Below are 21,795 nucleotides of genomic sequence, written 5' to 3'. Positions count from 1 at the left end.
ATTTGTGGTGTTTAAGGGGATTTGGTTATAACGCCCCGTGAGCACCCACAGCGCCATGGGGTCATCTCCCAGCAGGAGCTGTGGCTCTTGGGTCCTTTTTATTTCAGCTTCAGGGAAAAAAATTAGGAAGAATAAATTAAGGGAATCTGGAAATGGTGACACAGAGATGCACAGGCAGCGTGTAGGGTGTAGGGAAGACTTTGTGCCCCCCATGTGCTCCTACAGCCCCAGGGTGCATGCAGGGGGGTGCAGGGTAAGGGGTCCTGCAGCCTGGGGTGCATTCAGTGGGGTGCGGTACAGGGTGGGGGGATCCTGCAGCTGCTGGGGTGCTTGCATGGGGGTGCAGGTACAGGGTGGGGGGTCCAGCAGCCCTGGGGTGCATGCAGGGCGGTGCAGCATGGGGGGTCCCACAGCCCCAGGGTGCTTGCATGGGAGTGCAGGGTGAGGGATCCTGCGGTTTCCAGGGTGCATGCAGCACAGTGCAGGGCGGGGAGTCCAGGAGCCCCCAGGGTGCATGCGGCAGGGTGCAGGGTGGGGGTCCCACAGTTCCTGGGTGCATGCGGAAGGGGGTGCAGGGTGGGGGTCCCACAGTTCCTGGGTGCATGCGGAAGGGGGTGCAGGGTGGGGGTCCCACAGTTCCTGGGTGCATGCGGAAGGGTGCAGGGTGGGGGTCCCACAGTTCCTGGGTGCATGCGGAAGGGTGCAGGGTGGGGGTCCCACAGTTCCTGGGTGCATGCGGAAAGGGGTGCAGGGTGGGGGTCCCACAGTTCCTGGGTGCATGCAGAGGGGTGCAGGGTGGGGGTCCCACAGTTCCTGGGTGCATGCGGAAGGGTGCAGGGTGGGGGTCCCACAGTTCCTGGGTGCATGCGGAAGGGTGCAGGGTGGGGATCCCACAGTTTCTGGGTGCATGCGGAAGGGTGCAGGGTGGGCGGTCCCGCAGCCTGGGGTGCACGCAGGGGGTGCAGGGTCCCGCAGTTCCTGGGGTCAATGCAGGGCGGTCCGTGCTTGGCACGGACGGTCCCCCCGCGTCTCGGGTGCTCCCCGGTGCGGGAACCCGGCAGCCCTGACCCCCCGGTCCCGCCGTCGCCCCCCTCGCTCCCCGCTCCGCTGCGTCCTGCAGGGGGCGCCGCGCGCTGCCGCGCTGGGGGCGGGGCGTGCCGGCCGCGCCCCTCCGCCCCGCCCCGCCCGGCGGCCGCTGCGTGGTGACGTCAGCGGCGGCGTGCCCCTGCGCCTCAGCCGAGGAGACCCCGCAGCTGCCAACGCCCGGCGGAGACTCTGAGGTGAGCGCGGCCCCCGCGGCGGGGACGGCACCGGGGTGGCCCCGGGGTGACCCCCGCCGCCACCACACCCCCTCTTCTCCCCGCTGTCCGGCGCGGTACCGCCGGCCAGTGCCCCCGCCGTGCGGGATCCGCCCTTCCGGGGCCCGCGGTGTGTGTGCGGGGCCTCCCCGGGCGGCGGAGTGCGGGGTGCGGGGGCCCCTTCCCGGGGCGGGGGGCGCGGGCTGCGCGGAGCCGCCCTGGGGGCCCCTGCGGGGGGGCCCGGCCTTCGCGGGGCCGGGTCCGGCGGGGGGCGGCGGTGCCGGGCGGCAGCCGCCCCTCCGCTCCCCTCCCCCGCTTCCTGGCGCGGGGCGCGGCCGGACCCTCGGCGCGGGGGGCGGCGGCACCGGCCGTGGCGGGGCCTGGGCCCCTCGCAACCCGCCGGGCGGCCCAGCCCAGCCCTGCCCGCGGTTCCGGGGGCTGCGGGGAACCCCCCGGGTCAGTTCGTGGGGTGGCGGGTCGGGCTGGAGCCGGATGTGCTGCACAGAGTCCGGGCCCGAACCAGGAGGAGTTGGGAGGTGCTTCTTGGCTTTTGCCTCCTGAGGTGCGAGGTCACTCGAAGACCGTCCCGTTGCTCGCGTTACACGGTGCCAGTGGGGTCACTGGTTTGGCTGGGGCAGGGGCCAGTGCTGCCTCGGTGGTTGGTGTTGACACATATTCTTTTTCTGCTTTGAAACCTCGTCAAGAGGCATATACTGCAGCAGCATGTCACCTCGCTGTGTGTTAAACGTTTGTTTTGGTGATCTAGGGCTTTTTCCTCTAAGCGGGTAGAACTTGCAGCTGCTGGCAACAGTGGGCGACGCTCGTATAACCAGGTAAATGTGAACATAACAACCGGCGTTGTGAAACCCGTGCTTAATGAAGAATTACAAAACACTCAGGATTGCTGTTGCCCTGTCTGCACAGGTACTGCAGCTGATGGAGCCCGAGTGGCTTTGCTCCCCTGTTTTGACAAATGCCCGGGGCAGACGAGGCCGTACTGGGGAGGCCGTGTCAGATGACAACTGGGTAGTCAGAAGGAGTTCAGTCCGGCCATCTGTGATTGTCTTTGTCTTGTGTTCATCTGTGCTTCTCTCCTAGGAAAGGACATGCTAGCTGTCTATATTCAAAGTGTTAAATCACAGTGCCCAAAACGTCCTTTTTTTTTGGAAGGGTGTTTAAAACCTGGATCAAGCCCCTCGTATTGCAAATCGGGATAACTCAGTGAAGCACTTAAAGCTTCTCGCTTTCAGTGAGCAAAAGGGTCTTATGCAAAACCAACTTGAGATAGAAAGCCTTTGTATTCGGCTGGCTGTCCGGGCAGAATCCGTTGTTCTGCTTTGTAAACTGTTCCCTCTTGTTAGTGTAGGATTATGGGGAAAGGCAGTACAGGCAAATGTATATTTGAAACGGGTTTTATGGACGCACGTAAGACTCGAATCAGTATATTGCTGGCTGTAGAGATGATTCTGTGTTTAAACTGTTCAGTGCGCTTCGGTAACAATGAGGAAAAGGGTTTTTTAAGTCTTGGCAAGGAATAAAAACTACTGTGATGCAAGATAAAACATGTTTGCAGTTTGGTAACGTGTTCTAGGCAGAAATTTTAATCATTACATTTGCATACTTTGAACCTGGTTATTCATGACCTGCAACTGATGCTCTGGGTTCGTTATATACCTGCTGTGGAGCTGTTTGTTTGCCTGCACCTGATGGCCAATTTTGGGAAGTTTATGATGTTTAATAGAAATGTTCTTGAAGTTTTAGAGTGTCTGGAGCATCTAAAATGGAAAGTGTCGATCTTCTACTAAAAGAACAATAGTAAACAGCAATGGAGCCTGTGTGCAGCTCCTTGGGATGTCCCTGCTGAGTGTGCAGCTGGGCTTTTCTTTCCTGTAAAGCATATGAAAGGCTGATGTGCGGCACCAAGTTGACCGCTAGTCCTGATCTAAAAGTTCCTCCTGGTTAAAATGCAGCTGTAGTACTAAAGGAAATTTCCAAGTCTTATGAGTGTAGACAGCCAGACATCTTAATTAAAATCTCTTCAATGGCTGTCACCCTACAAGCTTCAAATTTAATCTAATATATTGGTGTAGCTGGGTTCCAGTGCTGCTTCTGGCTCCTGAGAACTTGTACGATAAATGAATATGTGCCCTTGCAGTTCAGGTGTGTGGAATCTGTTTTATGCTCACAGTTTTTAGTAGTCATCTGCGGGCTTGTGCGTTTTCGCCCTCTCTTTGCCTGTGGTCGGCCGAGCTTCACGCTGTCCTTAGGCTTGATCACATGAATTTCAGTGGTCTGAGCTTCTAGAATCAGAGCCTGTAAGGAGGAATTGTGAGAGGGTGTAGTTACCCTGGCTCTTGAGGCTCCATTCCTGAGGGAATAAAACCACTGTTTTCCTGTAGAAGATTAAGGTGCTGTCAAATTAAATGGAAGTAAAATTGGTTTCTTGTACTCCAGATAGAACTTGGTGTATTGCAGACTACTGCCTTGGCTCCTCTCACCCTATTATGCTAAATGCAGGTGAAAACCTCCCTATTTTCAGTATTTAATATGGACAGAAAATGAATTGACTAAATAAGCTTTTTTGTTGAAGTTTTAAATAAAGTATCTTTACATTTCCACAACCTATCATTTAATTAGGTGTCTTCCTTCAAGCGCGGTTTAAAAGAGCTTACACCGCACTGGCCGAGGGTGTCCATTGGAAAGAATTACCCCTAGAAGTGACAGGTAAAACCCTTTCTCCGGGGTATCTCCTGGGGTTAAAGCTGGCACGAAGTGACCGCCCTCCCTGAGTGTGTCTGTGTATCCATCCATCCATAGGGGTTCGCTGGTGATGCTGCGCAGGTAAGTGCCTGAGGAAAAGTGACAAAAATGGCATTAGGACAAGTATTCCCAGCTTCTGGTGGTGGATTCGCTGGGTTGTTGTTGGGTGGGAAAACTGGGTTTGTTTGTCCAGCCCTGAGTGTGCAGTGAACTTAAAATAATGGGTATGAGAAGCAGAGTTTCAGTGTTGTGTAATTAATCTTGGTAGTCTCCCTTTTGAGTTTCAGTTAATGGCTTCTGTTTTAAAGAGTTTTAAAACTCAAAAATACTGTTTGGCGTGTTTTCTCCTGGGTAAAGCAGCTGTCCTTTTCTTGAGATGTAGTGACTTCTGAACAAGTGACATCTTGTAAAGGGAAAACAAAGAGTTAGTTTTGCAGAATCTTTTAAAAACATTGTTCCATTTTAGGCTCTTGCGTTGTTAACTCACCCCATTTCTTCTGAATGTTATGGCATAATTCCTAACATGAGAGTTCTTTGCGCTGTTCTATTGCCTTGTGAAAAAACAAACCAAAACCTTTAAAAAGTAACACAGGGGCTTCATTTGAGCCTGTCTGGAGGTGCTGTGCAGATACCAGCTCATCTTTATCCAGGCTTCTGTGCTCAGACTGTGCGGTATCGGCGCCTCTTGTCTAAGTGTGGACCAAACTGTGGCAGGGTGAAGGTTTTTACTGAGCTAACACAGCCTTAGAACAAAATTTAAACTGGTTTTGGGGGTGCGGCGGGACGATTGCTGTCACTGCGGTGCCAGGCTCAGCCTAAGGCTGCCAGAATTGTCCTGCTTTGCAATGAGCTGTTTCGAATTACTCAGCTCATTGCAAATTGAAAGATGCTGTGCTGTGTTTTTGGCCAATGATGAGTGTTCAGTTTTGGTGGGGGGGAACTGACAAAAATGCTCCTGCAGCTTTGGATGGGAGGAAAGCGGCATCTGGCACTTCATGAACCGCTGTGGCCGTTTGTATTGGGTGGCTGAGGTTGGTGAACAGCTGGATGCAAAAGGGTTGTCGTAGGGAGGTGTGTGCTGGGCTTGGGTTTTTTGTCGGTGTGCTCAGGTCGTGGTTCACCTTGGTGTGTTTGAGCAGTTAGCTCAAGTTTAGTGCTTGTGAAGTGTTGCTGAGCTAAAGGCTTAGTTCCTCTTGGAAGGATCCTCTTCCTTTCCTGGAGTGGGGGCTGTTAGTTCTTCTTGAGCATCTTCTGCATTTACCGACTGCTGAGAAACTGCTGGTTGCCCAACTTGGTGCTGCTGCCCCGGCCGTGCTCACGGTGCCGTGGGTGGCTTGTCCTCTGCCGGGCGAGGAAAGTGGGTCTGGCTACTCTGGTCCTTTCGTCAGGTTAGAGAGGTGCAGGACAGCCTCTCCTGCTTCAGTGCTGGCGTTAGCAAGCTTTCCAGCAGGTTTGTTAGTATTAATTGAAACACCGAGGTTGCTCAGTGGCTGGGAAAAGTCACTTTTGCAATGTTTTTTTTTTTAAACAAAGCTTTGTCTCTTCAGTCACAGAGTCCCAGCCTGGTTGGGTTGCAGGACTCTGTAGATCCCCCAGCCCAGCGCTGCTCACGCAGGGTCACCAGAGCAGATCACACAGGTCGGTCCAGGCGGGTTTGAATGTCTCAGAGAAGGAGACTCCACACCCGCTCTGGGCAGCCTGGTCCAGGCTCTGGCACCTCCCAGCAAAGAAGTTTCTCCTCATGTTCACATGGAGCCTCCTGTGTTTCAGTCTGTGCCCGTTGCACCTCACCCTGGCGTTGGGCACCACTGAACAGAGTCTGCTCCATCCTCTGACACCCCCCCTGAGATATTGATCCCATTGATCAGATCCCTCTCAGCTTCTCTTCTCCAGCTCAACAGCCCCAGCTCTCTCAGTCTCTCCTCAGCACAAAGACGCTCCAGACCCCTCAGCATCTTTGTAGCTCTCGCTGGACTCTCTCCAGTAATTCCTTTGTCCTTCTTAAACTGGGGAGCCCAGAACTGGCCCCAGTTCTGCAGATGGGGCCTCCCCAGGGCAGAGCAGAGGGGAGGAACAACCTCCCTGCCCTGCTGCTCACACTGCTCCTCACACACCCCAGGTACCATCGGCCTCTTGGCCACACGGGCACATTGGTGACTCACGGTCACCCTGTTGTCCCCCAGAACTCCCGGGTCCTTCTCGGCAGAGCTGCTTTCAGCAGGTCAACCCCAACCTGTACTGGTGCTGGGGGTTGTTCCTCCCCAGGTGCAGGACCCTGCACTTGCCCTTGTTGAACTTCATCAGGTTCTTCTCGCCCAGTCCAGCCTGGCCAGGTCTGGCTGGATGGCAGCGCAGCCTCTGCTGTGTCAGCCCTTCCTCCCAGACAATATGTTGCTTCTCCGCCTGAGCTGTCCCACCCGATCCTCAGGGCACCCATCAGCCTGTGCATGGAGCACCCGCAACAGTCCTGTTCCCTGAGCACATTGGAGCGAGGGAGGATCGGTTGCAGCTCATGTGCACCCAGGGTGCTTCCCAGTATGCAAAAATGTGTCTGAAAATAGAGCAACTTCTGCCAGTGTCGGTTTTACCCCTGGTAAATGTAGTTGACCATGGGTCTGAGCAGAGAAATATCGCAGCTGGTGTGCGCCGTGATTTGTTAGTATGTGTGAATAGCAGTATAGTTTGTATTTTTAAATATTAACAGTATGAAATGAAGCTAATAAAGATAGATTTTTAAAATGTGATGTTAAAATACTGAACAGAGTTTTGTTACGCGGCAGAGTAAAACAGCTTCCTGGGAGTATGAAAGTGAAGAGTAGTAATGTAAGATGAAAATGCCTTTGACAGAAAAGGACTCAATGGAAGTCTACATGCTTCCCAGTGTTTAATCTGGGGCAGGTTTTCCCAGTGCTGGTTTTGACAGTGGAACCTTAACCAGGGCGATAATAGAGAATTTGACGCTTTTGCGTCAACGCTCTGTTGAGTTTGTGCTGAAGTGCCAGCCCACGGAGCTATAGTTTATCTGTCCAGGCTGCATGGGCAGCTTCTTGTTTTGAATTTAGTGCTCAAATGGGATCTCATGGCTTTCTCCTTCTTTTTTTCAAAGTTCTAGAACTTGAAACATGCTGGTAGTTTACGTTCAGGCTTTTAAAATTCCCCCACCCAGCTGTCTTCACCTCCTGTCTTGTGTATGTCTTTGCTTGACCAGTTTGTTTTGAGGAGCCTTTACGAATACCTGCAAAGTAGCTGTCAATTCTTACATAATTGGGAAAAGCAAGTTTCATTAAGTATAGAAAATAACAGTTGCTTTCAGTTGCGTTTTGAGATATCTTACTTCTTCCTTGGTCATTCATGGTAACTTGTCCAGAAATGGGGGTTTCAGAAGCTCAGCGGTGTTGGGATCCTCAGGCTCTGTTCTAGGCCAGGCCTAGGGCTGCTTCAGGATCCCACGCACGTACTCTGTCTTGAACAGGGAGGCCCATAATAAAAGCGAATTTTGTCTCATAATTAGACACCTTCCATATAAACTAAATAGCGATGTTGGTTTTTGGAGATAGTTCTCCCTTGTGAGTGCAAATTCTGAGACGGGGCTTAAAGAGTTGTCTGACTTGGTAGTGACAGTTAAAAACCAAAACACCTAATGCTTAAAAAAGAAGGATATCTTTTTTGAGATCCTGAACTGATGTGGTGCAAGATTGTTTTTTGAATCCACCCCCTCTGCTTTTTGCAGATTTTGCCTGGGACTTTACGATTTGTCCTGTTCTAAGGGAGTGCAGCTCCTGTACTGCTTTGTAGTTTAACAGCCTTTTAAAGCTGAGTTTAAGCCATTAAATACCCAGCCATAAGCTCAACTCTGCACCTTTGGGAGCACAAGCATTTCTGTACATGCCTTGTGTGCCTGCAGCAGAGGACAGGCAGGTGACCTTGGGCACCAAGAGCGTAATATATTCTTTAAAATGTCATTCACCACATGACTAGTGTAGAAATGGCAGATGTGTTTAGTTCTGGGGTGGGATGTCCATGGAAAAAATCATTTCCAGCAGGCTGGAAGGTGGGCTTTGGGTGGAAGATTTAGGAGAAGACCACTCTTGAAACCAGTTTTGCCTTCTGTGCCAGTTTGTATTTCTGGAGCTCAGCTCAATCAGAGAGCGGCTTCTGTTGTTATTTTGCATCACAGGTTTGTGACAATATCGCTGTACCAAGAGGTCCAAGGTCTTTTAACTCTCTGGTTGACACCTGAATTCGTGCGGCCTCTTCGTTAGTGGTTTGTGATCTTGGCAGAGAACCGGAGCGGCGTACACAGTGATTTTTGTGATGGAGCGTTTGCTGCGCCAGGTTTGGAACCCAGGCCTGCAATTATTAATAGGATCTTAGAGAATCATAAGATCCTATTAATAATTGCAGGCCTGGATTACAAACTCCATTTAATGCTGGTTCTGTCTCTGGTGGGGAAAACCTGATTCCTTGGGTCTAGTAGCTGATTATCTCTCTTGGCTGCCCCTGATTTGGAAGATTTTTCGCTTTGAAAAGCAAAAGTGTTAGTTTATAGTAGGGGTGGAAGAAGTGGCAGAGGGCAAGGGCCTTGAAATGGATGTGATTAATCTAGGAAAAAATGGCAAAACCAAATGCTTTGTTTAGAAATGTATGTTTTTATAAGATATGAAATGACAGTAGTGTGGAAGGGCACAAGTGGTTAACAGAGATCATGGGTAAAATCCTGTGGATGTTGTCATTTTGGACTCCTGAGCGCTTTGACCCCACAGGAGTTAGGTGAGTGACCTGTTTACTGTAAAATTACATTGTTTGGTGGGGGGGGAAAGGTTTATTCTTAGTTTTCAGAAATGTCTTTTTTTTTTTTTTTTCTTTCAATGTGGAACAGGCTGTCGAGCAGGATCTGGAGGCTGTGAGGGGCTGGTTAGGCTTCAACGGGTGAGTTAATGGTGCAGAGAAGAGCATCGCAAAATGGTTCTTGGTCGGCAGCCGGCGGTTCCTCGCGCGCCGCGCTTGGCTGTACCTGCGGTGAAATGGCAGCGGTTTCGGTGCCGCCGGAAAGAGGAACCCGCGGTGCTGCCGGGGCTTGGCAGGAAACCGGGGCAGGATGTGTAGACAGATTTGACAGCTCCGTTTCCTTTGGCGAGGAGAACATGCACATTTTAACCTGAAAACAGGCTGAAAAAGAAGAAGAATCTTAAGCTTGAAGGCTTACGGTTTGTACTTGAGATTGCACGGATAGCGAGAGCAAAGGCAAGATAAGGCAGGTTCTTACCTCTTGATTTGGCGTACAAACTCTCATAAAATTTCACTTAATTCTTCACAGTCAGTAGTTGATATTGCTGCTATAATTGCGTTACAGGCAGTTTTTAAACCACATTACATGCGCTCGCCATTAAGATGGGAAAATCCGACTTGTACGAGGGGGTTGTGGCCCTTGATGTTGGAGTGTGTTTGGGATGAGATTTTTTGTAAGTTGTGCTTAGTGAGTGAGTGGAACCTGCTGTGGGTACTGTGGATTTCCTCAGCCTCTCGTGATCTGTCGGTGCCTTCTGTGCGTACAGAACATGCAGAATTGCAAATTGTTTTGTACACTAGGAAGGATTATCGATCTCCCCAGCATCCCACTGGAGACTTCAGTTCATCGCAACGCTTGCATCTCTGTTACCGCTTTTTGGGATTAATCCTGAATGCAGGTCAGCCGCCTTTCATAAAAGCGTAACCAAGCTATAAAGCAAAATTCGGTAAAATGGGCCTGTTCAGTCTGGAACAGAGTGAACTCGACAAGGTTTACACAGTGTTGTAATCCACCGTTTCTGGGATGCTTGATGCTGATTTTCCAGGATCCTGCTGAGTTCTGTGAAATCCTGCTGATGTGATCGTGTGCCGAACAGGTTAAAATCCAAAAAATATTAGAAGTATGACCAGTTAACATGCACTTCCAGACTTTGCTGAAGCACTGAAGTTTTTTATTGCAATACAGAGAGATTTGAGAAATTAAATCGATGCGGTGGTGTTTGTTTTTTTTTTAAGTCATCTTTAGGTCTTGTTGGACCAGAACCAAGTCCCATTGGCTTGCAGGACATTCCCAGTTGTTATCAGCTCTCCTTTCTGGGCTCTCATGGTTACATGGCTCAGAATCCATTCACCGCACTCAAACTGGGATGACTTCAGTGTTTTCCAGTCCATTTCCATTCCCTCAGATATTTAAAACTACTTGGAGCGTTTTCCAGTCCTGCTGGGTGTTGTATACGTAGACTTCCTTTTATTAGGCTGCTTTGGAGCAGGAACAAACCCAAACCTCTTTTAACTTCTTTGTTTCTCCCTCCCTTGGCGTTTCACTCTGGGGATGAGTTATTCTCCAGTTGTATCTCATATTGGACTAATTACTTTTAAACCACAAGTCAGTGATGGACGCGTCTTTAAAGCTTTTCCTGTGGCAGATTAGGTCCCAGGATGGTGCATCTAAGCTCCCTGAAAATGAGCTTGTTTTCAGCTGTGTCCTCTGGACCTCTTAGAAGTGGAAAACATAAAGTAGTTCATCCAGCTAATCTAGAGAGGCTGTTAATCCGAGGAAAATAACTTATTCAACAGCTCCACTTTCCCACTGGTAAGACTTTGGAGGCCTGTGCTTAAGACTCTTAATCTGTTTAAAACTTAGACTGTCTCAGTATTTAAAGATAAAGTTATACATCCATTTAAAACAAAAAAAAAAAGTAAAGGAATCCCTTTACCTAAAGATGTGCTCAAATGCTTTTTGGTCCTTTAAAGATGTAATTTTGCAGTGTCTGATGGGATGGGGGCAATTAAACAAGTGTGTGAGAGATGTGGTTGTCACTCATTACATAGGGACCTTCTAGTGGGCCAGTTCAGTGTTTTTCATGGTAAATTTTGTTAATTGCTTTAGAAATAATTAAACCAAACAACCTCTCTCAGTGTTTTCCAGGTCCTGTGTTGTGTGGTTCAGGTTCTGCTTCATGCTCCAGAGTGAGGCCTCAGGTTATTTGTGCTGTTTTGTTTTGTTCCTGCTGCCAGAAAATTAAAAGGATCGGCTCGGCTGGTGGGAACAGGTGACGTGCGGTTTGAGTTTATGGCTTTTGCCTCATGCGTCCACCCTGTGTAGGGTGGGACACGTGTGAATTGGTGATGTGCGCCGTACCAGCTCTTTAGGAGTGAATTTGAGGTGCAGGGTGAGAGCGAAGCACCGCTTCGATAACAAATACTCTGAATTTGAGCTGCTGGTGTTCGCTGTGGTCCGAGAGTAATGGTGTAGATAAAGTTGATTGTTTGCTGCAAGAGGCAGAATTGCTTTTATGGGAATAATGTTGTATGTGTACAGGTTGTGCTTCGCTCTGACCTGAGCCCTTCCCGGCACATACAGCAGCTTCTCTCCCAGAGCCAGCGCTGAGGACAGGAAAACGGCGAAGGTTTGCAGAACACTCACCTGGCTGATTACATGGATCTTTCTGATACTGTGCTTTCATTTTATTGCTTGCTTGATGCTCTCTGGAGTAGTGAGTTTTAAAGAGTAACACTAAACACGTACTTTTTTCTTTTTTACAAAAGTATATGTGATTTTATTTTTTTTTTTTTCCTTGTATGAGTACATATAGAGAATTTTAAGATCTCCAGGTACAGATTGGTATGTCGCAACGCATAGGAAGTGCTTCAGAGTCTGGATTTTTCCTCTTGTTTGCTTTGCTGGTTCTGGAAAGGTTGCCCTGAAGCAGATGTGTAACCTCCAGATTATGGGTAAACAAGGAAATACAACTAATAAGGGCAAGAGGGTAGAAGGGGAGGTAGAGCAGGAAGGGAGGGGAGGAATCTGGAGGAGGAGGAGGCGTCAGCCGGGGTGGGATTCTCCGAAGGGGCTGCTGGAGGTGGGTGGGCTCCTCTTGTGACAGCACTGGGGAGCAGGGGCGGCTGGAGCCGAGATTCCCGAGTCTGGGTGGGCAGTGCCATCAATTCCAGTTAGAACTGGAAAAGTGCACAACAAGTGGCTGGGAGACCCAGTGTGGAGAGTTCTGTAGCCAGCAGGACTAGGGAAGCGATCATCCCCTCGTAGTTGGCACTGGGGAGGCTAAACCTCGAATCCTGGGGGCAGTTTTGGGCCCCTCACCTCAGGGCTCCAAATGGCGGCACCAGAATCACCTCAGGGCTCCAAATGGCGGCACCAGAATCACCTCAGGGCTCCAAATGGCGGCACCAGAATCACCTCAGGGCTCAACATGGTGGCCAGAGGGGTGGCGGGATCACCTCACACCAAGAAAGGCCTTGAGGTCTGGAGCGAGTTGAGAGAAGGGAACGGAGCTGGTGAGGGGCTGGAGCACAAGGGTGATGGGAGCGGCTGAGGGAGCTGGGGGTTCAGCTGGAGAACAGGAGCTGAGGGGAGACCTTCTGATCTCTGACCTGCCTGAAAGGAGCTTGGAGCCAGGGGGGGTCGGGCTCTGCTCCCCAGGAACAAGCGCCAGGACCAGAGGAAACGGCCTCAAGTTGCGCCAGGGGAGGCTGAGGTTGGATTTAGGAACAATTTCTTCCCCAAAGGGCTGTGGGGCATTGGAACAGGCTGCCCAGGGCAGTGCTGGAGTCACCATCCCTGGAGGGGTTGGACAGACGGACGTGAGGTTCTCAGGACATGGGGCAGTGCCGGGGGTGGGGAACGGTTGGACTCGATGAGCTTGAGGGGCTTTTCCAACCCAAATAACTCTGTGATTCTATGATTTCTTAGCTCTGAAAGGAACTGAGCAGGGCTGCTACCTGTGCAGTGGCTGTTTGGGTCGATCCCAGAACAAAAGGCAGATGATGGTGCCTTATTTCATGGATGAGGCTGGCAAGCTGGTGAGGTGATTTAGGCTGGGTTTAGTTGGAGTGTGCTTGAGTTGGCTAGCTAGGCCTGACACAGACACACTTTTGATGTGTTTTCCTTTTAAAATCTACTTACCGAGTGACTCATCCCTTTCCACCTTTGCTTTTGAGCACGAAGCCTTTCTTAATTTGGGCCTGAGCTGCTCTGTTCCATCTCCTGCTTTCTTCCCGGTGACTGTTGTAAAATGTGACTTTTCCCTGTGATCGGTGGCACCAGCCTGGCAAGGCAGAGCTGCGTGAGCACCTCAGCAATTGAGGCAATATTGACGAGTATTCCTTAGATATAAAAAATTGAGCTGACCTGAATACAGAAAGTTGCTTTTGAAATGGAAACTATTGCTTTGTCCTTCTGAGTAAATGTGTGTTGCTTTGGGGTCAAATTTCAGAGCTTTTTCTAGTATTAATGAAGGGCCTGTTGATATGGATTTGCTGTGCGTATGCTGATAAATACTGTGATACTGCTGCATAAATAACAGATTTTATTATTTTGATGTTGAAATACGCCACCAAGTAGAGGATTGGTGATAATTCCCGATGCCTATGCAAATCCTACACCGTCTGTGTATACGTTGAATGAAGATGTATGTATAACCATGTCCGGACTGCGTGACGTACCAGACTCTGGCTGATCTCCTGCTCTGAGAAATAGTCTTTTCCGTTTCCTAAAATTGCTTGTGAATCTGTGGCTTGTGAGAACGGCGGGGATTATTATTCCCCCACAATTTTAGGAACTTTTGAGGATGTTTGTTATCAAGGTGTCCGGCTCTGGCTACGTCTTGGAGCATCCCAGCAACATCCAAAGCAAAGCTACAGGGACAGGGTTTGAGTCACCAGCAGTGACGTGGCGATGTGATGTGCGGTATCAAATCACGTTGTTAGCTCAAAACCCTGCAATTGCCTTGTATTTCTTCCACATCACCCTGAGAAGCGAAATCCCCAGGAAGTGCCCAAATGCATAGTTCAGTAGGGATCAATTTGATTTATTTTAATGCAGTTATGCAGAACCGGGAGCCGGGGTGACATCCTTGTGAGGCTGAAGTGTTGCCACCGTTCCGAGGGTAAATCCGCTGCGATAGGTGTCTGAGCCTCCTGCAAACTAACTGTTGCTGTAAATAAAAGTACTTCCAGTAATATGGAAATGTTGAAAACAGTGGGAGCTTTGCCACGAGAGTTGCTGGGGTCAGGATTTCAAACCTGCATGGGAACGAATGGCTAGAGCCCTGGTACTTTTCTAATTAAAGCAGTATATTAATGAAGAGCAGCAGTGTCTGGCACTGGAGGTTGCTAACTAGCGTTTGGAGGAGGAATTGATGGCAAATATTGATTTGGTTCATGTGCTGAAGTCTGTGCTGGGTCAGTGGCGAAGCAGCTGGTGCATCATGATTTTGTAATGATTTGATGATTCGATTCCTCGGGTGCGGGTGCCCTGCTGAGCTGCTGTGTCCTGTTCACCCCTTCAAAGTGGGGATAAGCAACTTGAACCAAAAGATCATAGAACTGCGCTTAGGCTTCCAAAAAAAAACCCCGAAACCCAAACCAACCAAAAAGGCGGGGGGAGGAGGAATTAATCATGTTTATTTCTGTCTGTACCTACTTATTTTTATCCCATAAACTACTTTCAAAGCTCCCACTGCCGTGTGTTGCGCTGAGCGTTCTGTACTAAGGTGCTCTCCGCAGGGCGCATCTCTTGGGAGGAGCGAATGGCACTGAGCAGCTCTCAGACCTGAGCTTACAGTTTCAGCTCATTTAAGCTTTGATGCTTCCATGCATTAAAAACAGTCTGGAAAAGCCTAAAGATGTGTTTTGCCCACCTCTAGGTAACCAGGCCAAAATCGCGCTGTGTATTAGTGACTGAATTTACCCCGTCCTTCTTCCCGGTGTAGCAAAGCGACCGTGGCAAACACTCTTCGCTGGTGTTTAGCAATTAGTGGGAGGTATTTGCATTTATGAAAATGAGCAGCTTCCTGTCTTGCATGTGCTGGAGGGACAGATCTACCGACCCATCTGGAATGTCTCGTTTTCAGATCCCATACGCGCTGTTAGTGGTTTGGGCTCCAGCCGAAGCTCATCAATGACACGTACTGCCATCTAATGAGAACGGAAACGTCTAAATGTGTGTATCTCTCTTATTTTTTTCTTCTAGGTTCTCATTGGAGTTGATATTCCAGTAGACTTCAGCTATGCAGACGATCAAGTGTGTAGTCGTGGGTGATGGTGCTGTTGGTAAAACCTGTCTCTTAATTTCTTACACAACAAATAAATTCCCATCGGAATATGTACCAACGGTAAGTGAGAAGACGGTTCCGGTTGTTCTTTGGGCACGGTGGGGCAGGACAGCATGAGTTCCTTTCCGAACTAACCTTTGTGGCCTGCACGCCTTAGTACTTGTCCTTATGTCTTGCTTTCCTGTTGGAGACAGACTAACATGTGGTGGAACTGCGATGATCGGTGTGTTTGGGACGCTACTCGTGCCTCTTTGGCATCACCTGGCAGTGCTGGGATGCTTTTCCTGCATCTGCTCCGCTCTGGTTGTTGGTGGCCACTGGCTGGATTCTGTAAATAAAATTATTTGCAGTTGTTCAGACTGTGAGTGGAGAGCAAACAGCAGGAACACCTGCTCTCTGGCTTGCTCTGTTCTTGCTATATCTTCATTTTTAGGGAAAGCGGTATTTTATGTTGCTAGAATGGTCCGTGACTACTGTTAACATCTTCTGATGCTCATTTTCGCTTTGCAGCGCAAAGATCCAGCGGCCGTGCAGTGAACTGTGCAGTGTGACTAGTTAACTTCAGCTAAGCGTGAGAAATACATTTGGATTTAGACTGCGCAGTTTCATTCACTTGTACTTGCAAACATTTGCCAGCTTTGTGTGTAGTGCTTGACTAATTCTCAGTAACCTTTTTGAGTTTTACAGGCTCAGTTTTCTGAGATCCTGAATCCCTTATCTGAAGATCAAGTTGGGAGCAGTTTGCTGACTGCCTGTGAGGAGCATGAGGTTTCTTTGTAATAGAAAAGTGCTTTTCTTGATAATATTGCATATGATGAGTGTACTGACATTGAGGTGGTTCAGTTTTTAGTGAGGTTCCTGCAGGAGGCTTTGACATCTGGGTGCTCTTTTACTAGTTTGCTCTCTTACGGACCCAAAAAGGCCATCAGCTACTAATACACAAATTGAAGAGTTTACCTTGGTACCTCAAACAAATTTGGATGCACAAATGCGTTGCAGAGCGGTTGGATGCCTGTTGGTGAAAGGGCCAATGATCTTTTCTATTATTACAAAGCAACTTAAAAGGAACAGAGAGCTCATCTGAGATACCAGGATACCCGATGGCTCTTTTGGAATAGCTACTTCTTTATAAAAATGGCCTATTTTTGTGGAAGAGAAGGTGCAGGGAACTTCACTACCTCTTTTGAGGCAAAGATCTTCAGCTTACCACCTTGGAGGTTTGTTGAGAGTAGGACAGACCTCCACAAAATGCCAATGGTTGTGTTTAGTTGTAGAGGGGGAGCTAAAGGTGAAGGGACTCCCGAACCCGCGAGCCTTCAGGTTGGATGAGGTGACCACCGTTGGGAACCAGAGGGTTGTGCTGTGTGTGTGGAGACCTGAGTTCATGTCCCGCAGATCCTCTCGCTATGGGCTGGTAGAAAATTATGTTTGATACAGCATTTTGCTGCTCTTGGGTTTTTGAGGGTGGTGCCAGGTGTCCTGGTTTGACGCTCTTGGGACAGCCACATCCTGTGGCTGCCTGCTCGTCCTCCCGAAGCTGTTCTTGATGGTCAGGACAAAACAAGTGGTCACCGAGTTCATACAGTGAGCGTTTCTATACTTAGCCTTAGTGAAGTGACCCTGAATTATGTTGAAAAATGTTATAAAACGTGTATTTTGAAACCTTGTGACTTTGTCTGCTGTCCTGCAGGTCGTAGCACTGTCTGTAAATTCCTGCTAACAAACAATATGGAAAAGCTACTCAAAGAAACGAAGTTATTTGCCAGTAAAGTGTGTTCAAGGTGTGCTCAGACTTATTTACAGTGCATTTTAAAACCATCCCACATCTCTGGGATATTATTTACCTCTCAGCTTCATGGCTTGAGGAACTCGCTGTTCTGGGGATATCACAGGCCTGTTCCTTAATTCTGTGTATGGCCTAGAGGTGTATTTCAAGCTCTGGAAGCGGATGAGTAATGTCTGATATTCTGGCTAATGCTTCTAGTAACGAACAGCAAAGAAACAGAATGCAGCATTGTTCCCAAAATGAAAGCGAGCTGTCTGGGTGTCAACAAGTCTTAATATCCCCAGAAGTCTGTGGCTGAGTAAGGAACCCAGGGTAAAATGGGGAGGACTCTGACTGCTTAACAAAAATGTTTAAGCAGGAAAAGAACCTGGAGGTAAATGTTGGATGTTGAGGACCTGGTCAATACCGGTGGTGGTAACTCTAGGCCAGCGTACCCACAAACACCGGAGTCCAGCTGCAGCAGCTGCTGCAAAGTGTCTCTGGAGAGGAAGATGGCACCTGACTTAACAAAATCCCAGCCTGCTTGGGCTGCAGAACTCTCGAGATCCCCCAGCCCAGCGCTGCTCACGCAGGGTCACCAGAGCAGATCACACAGGTCGGTCCAGGCGGGTTGGAATGTCTCCAGACAAAAGGAGACTCCACACCTGCTCTGGGCAGCCTGGTCCGTATAATCATAGGATTATTTTGCTTGGAAGAGGCCCTTAAGATCATGAAGTCCAACCATAACCTAAATCTAGCAGCAATCCATGTCCCTGAGAACCTCATCTCCACATCTGTTCAACCCCTCCAGGGATGGTGACTCCAGCACTGCCCTGGGCAGCCTGTTCCAATGCCCCACAGCCCTTTGGGGAAGAAATTGTTCCCCAGATCCAACCTCAACCTCCCCTGGCGCAACTTGAGGCCGTTTCCTCTCATCCTGTTACTTGCTACTTGGGAGCAGATACCAACACCCTCCCAGCAAAGAAGTTTCTCCTCATGTTCACATGGACCCTCCTGTGTTTCAGACTGTGCCCGTTGCCCCTCACCCTGGCGTTGGGCACCACTGAACAGAGTCTGCTCCATCCTCTGACACCCCCTCTGAGATATTGATCCCATTGATCAGATCCCTCTCAGCTTCTCTTCTCCAGCTCAACAGCCCCAGCTCTCTCAGTCTCTCCTCAGCACAAAGATGCTCCAGACCCCTCAGCATCTTCATCTTCCTCGGGGGATCCAGCGGCACAGGGCACGGAGCAGTCGGCAGAAGGTGGGGGTGTGTTAGCCAACCATTCCCAGTCTGGTTTCACACTGGGCTGCTCTGTGTGTGCAGGCACCGCAGGGGCTGCTGTGCACAGGCTGTGCTGCTCCTGGCGTAGCCGTGCTTGTGCACCATGATCGCAGCAGCGGCCGAAACATCCATGAGAACGCACCAGATCAGAGTCATAGATCAGTTTCTTTCACTTGGCTCTGTGTTTTGCAGCTCTTTGTCTTCTTTTGATGATATTTCCCAGTGGGAGATGGGTTTCATACTGGTACTGCGTGTTTTTGATGTCATTGCTATTCCCAAATAAAATCGGCATGTCGGTGGAAAGGCGCTGGGCGACATTTGGGCATTGGCCGAGCGGGTGTGAGTCAGGCTCGTGCCATCTGCTGTAACGGGCTGTCTGGAGACATTCAAACCCGCCTGGACCGACCTGTGTGATCTGCTCTGGTGACCCTGCGTGAGCAGCGCTGGGCTGGGGATCTGCAGAGTCCTGCAGCCCAGCCAGGCTGGGATTCCGTGAAAATCTTGAACGTTAATCCAAAGTAGTATGAGGGAGACTTCTGCTGTTAGCTCATGCTCCTGGGGATATATATGCAGCATGTTGTGGCCATAGCTGCTTGCTTAGATGTTGGAGTTGTGACAAGTTGAAAAAATGGGTGTGCTGTCAGGTATTGCCTTAACGAGGACAGTCAGGTGGAAGGGAGACCAGTCTGGACTCTTGGTAGTTCAGCTTTGAAGTGCTGTCCTGCTGGTCTTATCTCAGTTTTTAGAGGGATTTTTTCAAGGACCTGAGCTCCCACTAAAGCCCTGTTAAGAGGTGCATGTGACAGCTTATTTCTTTGTGTCCCTCCCTTCCTCACCCCCATGAAAGCTTTTGAGACGACTGCTGGCTCTTTCATATTGCAGCTTATTTCAGCGTGAGGAGCTGCTCAGACTCCGGTTTTGTGTTGAAGCAGCTTCCCTGTCCTTACTCCCAGCTCCCAGCCGCCTCCGGTAACATGCAGCACGCTCTGCAGGGACAGCTCCTTTTTTCTTTGACAGTGGGAAGGATTTTTTTTTTTTTCCCAAAGGTGTTTTCTGAACTACCATCTGTTGCAGTTCTGAAGATGAAATGGTTATTGAAATGATGGATACCGACCCCAGACAGCACAGTCCTTAATGCTGAGCGTGTGGGTGTTGAAGGAGCGGGTTTGGGGCAGGACCTCGTGCTCAGCTGTCTTGTAAACAAGTTTCTGGGGAAGCGTTTTTGGTAGCGTTGGTCCTTGAGCTTTGTAGCGGGTCTGCCCTTGGGGACAGGACTGTTGTGCCCGATGCTGTACAGAGACAATGTAACTTGGTCTTCTGGAGCTGGTTTCTCCATTTAGATGGAGAGTGAATTTGACCCAGACTGATTTTGACCAACTCTATTGTTTCCTCCAGAGATGGAGGATAAATTCCCATTGAAAAGATGGACTCTGTTGAATTCCTCAGGTGTCCAGAAAGACAAACTTGAGAGGACTCCGGTCCTGTGAGCAGCAGCTCAGGGCAGGGCTGAACCTGATCAGTTCTGTCTTTGTGGGGATGTGTTGACTGTATCACACCAGCTGTGAAGGATGAAATTTCTGTGGCAATGTGGGAAACCTCTTTGCAATTACAGGCAGGAACTGCTGCAGGTGTTTTGCTCAGTGGCTTCTACCTTGTTGGATGCAGTGGTGTATCTGTGCTCTGGGTACCTCTGCAAACAGCTCTTGCGTCCCTATTCCAAATGGAATTGTCCTGGAAACAGTTCTTGCGTCCCTATTCCAAACTGAATTTTCCCATTAACAGCCTTTGTAACCCTCATGGCTTCTGTAATCCTGTGCTGGTGACTCTCACACAGATTGGAGGTGACCTGGCAAGGTGAGCAGGACGACGGTTTGAAAGATGGTTTGTTCACATCCTCTTAAATGCGTTTCTCTTTTCTTACCAGGTTTTCGATAACTATGCTGTAACGGTGATGATTGGAGGAGAGCCTTACACCCTGGGCCTCTTTGATACTGCAGGTGAGAAATTGAGTGCTTGTGTCGTAACTGCTCAAGATCTAGTTGAGATGACGTTGAACGTGAAGATACACAGTTGGTTCTTTTATTTTTTATGAAGGGGAAAAAAAATCTTTCTTGATTCTTCTTTTCTGAGCTTTGGGGAGTTGCTAAATTGAGTTTATTTTAAACAAAACCAAACAAAACCAACAAAACAAAAACACAACTCCAAACCAAACCGAAACCCACAAAAACAAAACAAGAAAACCTTCCACTTCTTGTACAGCTGATTGATTTCGTGACACCAGATGACAGCTTTCAAACTTTCACCTCTAATCTAGGTGATACTTGAAAGATAAGGGGTTTATATGTTTTTAAATGAAGGAGAAAATTGTGTTGAATAAAATGTGGATTGCGTGTGGGTTTTGTTTAGTAAATAGCCTGGTTTTTGACCAAATGTCAAGACAGAATGACTAACATTTGAGCATATTGGATGCATGTCTCTGCATTCTTAACATGCATGACATCAGGATGTTGTGTGGAGTTCCATAAGCCCTCACTGTGGGCTTTTTTAAAATTAAAAATAAATCTGCAGGCTTCTTTGTTGATGGTTATTAGACTGTATCTCAGTTTCTGGTTGGAGAAGCGTACAGTGATTCAACAGCTGCACACATTGCTTTGCACATGTGAAAATTCAGCAAGAAAGGGTAGAAACTGGTTCAGCTGCCAGTTACTCAGTCCCCAACCTGTAATAAGACCGAAGTCGTGCGGCAGCATCTGGTATTGTCAACTCTCCTTCTCGAGAGCTTAGTTAAGCTATTACCTAAAATTGTCTTGATGGAACTTAGTCTGGCTCTTTCCATCTCTGTTCTTACAGACGCATCATTAGTGTCTTGTTTAAATAATGAAACGATCTTACACTTCCAGTTAACACTATAGCTTCAATTAGCTCTTCATGTTCTTCTCCCAAATATGTTTTGTGTATTAGTTATTGCAAACTCCTTAGTTCATCAGTAGTTAAGTGCAGAATAGAGGTTCCTTCCTGACACTGTGTAGCTGCTGGAGGGACCAGTGTGGAGATGGTTCTCAGCTGTGACCTTCTGGTACCATTTGACATGTGGGTAGAATCTGCATTAGGTCCTCCTCTGCCTGAAGTCTTTTGGGTTCACAGAATCCCAGCCTGGTTGGGTTGCAGGACTCTGTAGATCCCCCAGCCCAGCGCTGCTCACGCAGGGTCACCAGAGCAGATCACACAGGTCGGTCCAGGCGGGTTTGAATGTCTCCAGAGAAGGAGACTCCACAACCGCTCTGGGCAGCCTGGTCCAGGCTCTGGCACCTCCCAGCAAAGAAGTTTCTCCTCATGTTCAGATGGAGCCTCCTGTGTTTCAGTCTGTGCCCGTTGCCCCTCACCCTGGCGTTGGGCACCACTGAACAGAGTCTGCTCCATCCTCTGACACCCCCCCTGACTCTCTCCAGTAATTCCTTGTCCTTCTTAAACTGGGGAGCCCAGAACTGGCCCCAGTTCTGCAGATGGGGCCTCCCCAGGGCAGAGCAGAGGGGAGGAACAACCTCCCTGACCTGCTGCTCACACTGCTCCTCACACACCCCAGGTACCATCGGCCTCTTGGCCACA

At 49.2% G+C, this 21,795-nt stretch overlaps 1 protein-coding gene across 1 annotated transcript in view; it reads left to right on the top strand.

Annotated features, from left to right (window-relative positions):
- The first annotated feature begins 1,199 nt into the window (after positions 1-1,199).
- CDC42 (cell division cycle 42) overlaps positions 1,200-21,795 on the top strand; it is a 30,468-nt gene continuing 9,872 nt past the window's right edge. Inside the window, exons 1-3 of the mRNA XM_065649841.1 lie at positions 1,200-1,280; positions 15,058-15,199; positions 20,114-20,186. Of these exons, the coding sequence (XP_065505913.1) occupies positions 15,095-15,199; positions 20,114-20,186 (178 nt within the window). The 5' untranslated portion in view covers positions 1,200-1,280; positions 15,058-15,094. The remainder of the gene's footprint in view (positions 1,281-15,057; positions 15,200-20,113; positions 20,187-21,795) is intronic.

Source organism: Caloenas nicobarica, chromosome 22 (assembly GCF_036013445.1).
Source record: "Caloenas nicobarica isolate bCalNic1 chromosome 22, bCalNic1.hap1, whole genome shotgun sequence".
Classification (NCBI taxonomy): Eukaryota; Metazoa; Chordata; class Aves; order Columbiformes; family Columbidae; genus Caloenas; species Caloenas nicobarica.
Note: the sequence above shows the minus strand (reverse complement) of the source record. Positions and strands in the feature narration are given on the sequence as shown.